This window comes from Chrysochloris asiatica, unplaced genomic scaffold (genome assembly GCF_000296735.1).
Source record: "Chrysochloris asiatica unplaced genomic scaffold, ChrAsi1.0 scaffold00085, whole genome shotgun sequence".
Lineage (NCBI taxonomy): Eukaryota > Metazoa > Chordata > Mammalia > Afrosoricida > Chrysochloridae > Chrysochloris > Chrysochloris asiatica.
This window is the reverse complement of record NW_006408603.1, coordinates 9,668,143-9,671,698: the sequence shown is the minus strand read 5'-3', so window position 1 is coordinate 9,671,698 and position 3,556 is coordinate 9,668,143. Positions and strand designations below refer to the sequence as shown.

Below are 3,556 nucleotides of genomic sequence, written 5' to 3'. Positions count from 1 at the left end.
AGGCAGAAGATAGACTTACAAACTTTCTATGGTGATATTTCTGGCTATTCCTTTCTCTCCCCCTCCAGTGTCTATTTTATAATGGTATGCAAGGGAAACCAAGATTCAAAAGACAGCCAAGCATCTTAGCATTGTTTCCCCCCTTTTGCCCATTCCACCCAGGTCTCAATCCCTGTATCCCAGAGCCCTGTTGTTACTGTTTACTTGTGTTTTATTGATTATGAAAAGGCATTCAACTGTGTAGATTACAACAAATTAAGGATAACATTGCAAGGGATGGGAATTCCAGGACACATAACTGTGCTCATACAAAACCTATACGAAGACCAAGAGGTAGTTAATCAGATAGAAGAAAAGACTACTATATAGTTTAAAATTGGAAAGGTGTGTGTCAAATTCATGTCCTTTCACAGTACTTATTCAATCCATATGCTGAGTAAATAATCCAAGAAACTGGACAATATAAAGGAAAACAGAGCATCAGGATTGAAAGAAGACTCATCAACAAACTACAATGTGCAGATGGCACAATGTTGCTTGCTGAAAGCAAAGAGAATTTGAAGCACATACTGATGAAGATATGAGACATAAAGCCTTCAGTATGGATTACTCTGCAATATAAAGAAAACAAAAATCTTCACAACTGAACCAATAAGCAACATCATGATAAACAGAGAAAAGACTGACGTTCTCAAGAATCTCATTTTACTTGGCTCCACAATCAACAACCATGGAAGCAGCTGTCAATAAATCAAATGACGAATTGTGTTAGGCAAACCTACTACAAAAGACTTTCTCAAAGTGTTAAAAAGCTAAAGTGTTAAAAAGCTAAGACATCACTTTGCTGACCAAGGTGTGCCTAACCCAGGCCATGGTATTTTCGATCACCTCCTATGCATGCAAAAGCTGGACAATCAATAAAAAAGACCTAAGAGTCCTGGTGCAGCGCTGAAGGATAAGCACTGAACTGCTAACTGTAAGGTTAGAAGTTCAAACCCACTCCTCAAAAACCTTATAAAGGGGTTGCTATGAGTTGGAACCATCTCAATGGCACTTACAAGAACAAGAATTAGGGTGTTGGTAAAGAATACTGAATATGCTATGGACTGCTCTTTAGAAGTGAGGATTGCCAAGACTCCTCACATACTTTGGACATGTTACCAGGAGTAACCAAAGAAGAACATCATGTTTAGTAAAGTAGAGGGTCAGCAAAAAGGAGGAAGTCTCTCAATGCAATGGATTGACACAGTTACAGCAACAATGGGCATAAACATCACCAGTGCGAGGATGGCCCAGGATCAGGCAGTGTTTCATTCTGTTGTATAGAGAGTCACTATGAGTCAGAAACAATTCAATGGAACGAGAAGGTTTAAATTCTAGTAAAGACAAATATTTTATCAAAAAACTATCTCCTGGGACCCTGCGACCATCATTGGAGAAGAGCGAAGAGCGGAATCCTACCCTGAGAGGCAGTGAGGCATGGGATGGAGGCAGAGAAGACAATGTCAAGAGATGGTGGGGCTGGGGGCTCGGGATCAGGAGATGGAAAGGTGCTGAGGACTGTGGTGGTGGTGGGGGGGGTGCAGGCTTACAAGGTACATCCCTTGGTTGGGTGAGGATGCATGGACAGGATGATAACTATGCCAATGAAATGATAGATGATGGAATGAATGTAAAGCTGATGTTCTCCCATGTAGACTATCACATAATTCACAATAAAACATTAAAAAAAAACTATCTCCTGGATCAAAGAAAATATGAAAAAGACAGAGAAATTTAATTCTGGATAAAAAAAGAAGCAATGATGAAGAGTCATCAAGTGAAACGTTGTTGTTAAAAATGTTGATTTGGTTCCAACTCATAGCGACCCTGTGTAGAGTTTCCAAGGAGCAGCTGGTGAGCTTGAACTTCCAACCTTGCAGTTCAAACCAACCTAGCAGTCCAGTGCATTAACTCACAGCACCACATAAACATATACATGACATCAAAGAAGAAGGAAGCACATACTATCCAACCAGCCAGTCATTTATATATCATCTTGTCTGAAATCACTGAACAAGTTTGGAAATTTGATAGACTGAAAGTACTACATTTGCAGAGTAGCCAATCTTGACCCATTCCAGATCATGAAAACTTTTAAAATGCATGATATCCCATCCTTTTGTTTCAGTGAAGAAAATATTTACGACTGAAAACAAGACTATGGCGCAAACCTTCAGGAATAAAAATCTTACATGCTGGGGCTCATCTTCTGCTGACATTGCATTGTTAACACATAAAGCTTCTAGAAACTTCTGCTTCAGGATAATATAACGAAACCTGTAAAAATATAAAGCATTAAAAAGATTAAAAGGCTGAATAGTAACAATATCTAAAGCTGGAAATGAAATTCATATTCCTGACGCAAAACTGATGAAGTTTAACAGATCAATGAGTTCTTTTTACAAAGACATTTTTTAAAAATTGTTTTTCCAATGTTTGATAAGCTAAATGTACTTACAAGTTACTATAAGCACCTTTCCTTGCAAAAAATTCTTAAAATATTTACTAGGCTTCTTGTAACATTGAAGTTATAATTCAAATCATTTCAGTAGCATGTATCACAATTAAATACTCAAAGGAAGAATTTCTAATTCCAATATTCTATTGTTGTTGTCAGGAGCTCTGGTAGCGTAGTGGTTACGAATTGGACTGCCAATCTCATGGTCAGCAGTTCAAAACCACCAGCTGTTCCGTGGGAGAAAGAGAAGGCTTTCTGCTCCCGTAAAGATTTACAGCCTCGGAAACCCTGTGCAGGGTCGCTATGAGTCGGAACTGACTACACGGCACATAACAACAACAACAACATGGCAAAGGTCTGATAGAGATAGTACTGAAGGGGTAGGAAGAAATGGACCACATCTCTAAAAAGTCACAAAATTAAGTATAGGCTCAAAACTTTTTAACAAGGCTTTCTCAGGGTGGGGGGATGGAAAGCAAATAGTCTTCTGACCTAAGAACCAAAAAATGTTGATACCTTAAGTGCTTTAAATATATAGTTATTAAGGGCTGAAAGAAAAGGAAGAAAAAAATAACTCTCTTTCATAATTTCATTCTTTCAACAGTGTGTGTAGTAGAAAATATGTGTCCAATAAAACAAAATCCCTGATTTCCAGAAGATGGAGAGAGGGTACTCTAATAAATTAAATAAAATCTGTGAGGGATTCAGCAAGAACTCAAAGAAGTGCAAATCCAATTCCGTCAGAAGGGGTGAGAAGTGAAAAGAAAAACTGGCTGTTTGATAATGATTCAGCAGTGTGACAGCTAAAGGCAGAAAATGGTGAAAGGAAGAATATTCCAGATAAACAAAAAACATACAAAAGTAAGGAGATATTCAAATAGCATGGCATGAATAGAAAATAAAAATAATACAAGTTCTTCTTGGGAACGATGGCGGAGTAGGCAGACACACTGAGCCAACCCTCTGCAAAAAAGACATAGACCAGTGAAACAGACAAAGATGGTGACCCTGGGACCCCGAATATCAGAGAATAAGACAGAGAGGTGGACTGAGTGC

The 3,556-nt window shown here is 38.4% G+C and overlaps 1 protein-coding gene across 4 annotated transcripts in view; it reads right to left on the bottom strand.

Annotated features, from left to right (window-relative positions):
* The window catches only part of WDR47 (WD repeat domain 47), a 100,643-nt gene that overhangs the window by 61,840 nt on the left and 35,247 nt on the right, over window positions 1–3,556 (bottom strand). For 3 of the 4 annotated variants that reach the window (XM_006865974.1, XM_006865975.1, XM_006865976.1), the window contains one exon: window positions 2,235–2,319. In XM_006865974.1, coding sequence (XP_006866036.1) covers window positions 2,235–2,319 — 85 coding nt within the window. Of the gene's footprint in view, window positions 1–2,213; window positions 2,320–3,556 lie in introns of all 4 variants that reach the window. The other variant, XM_006865973.1, reaches the window with a different exon arrangement.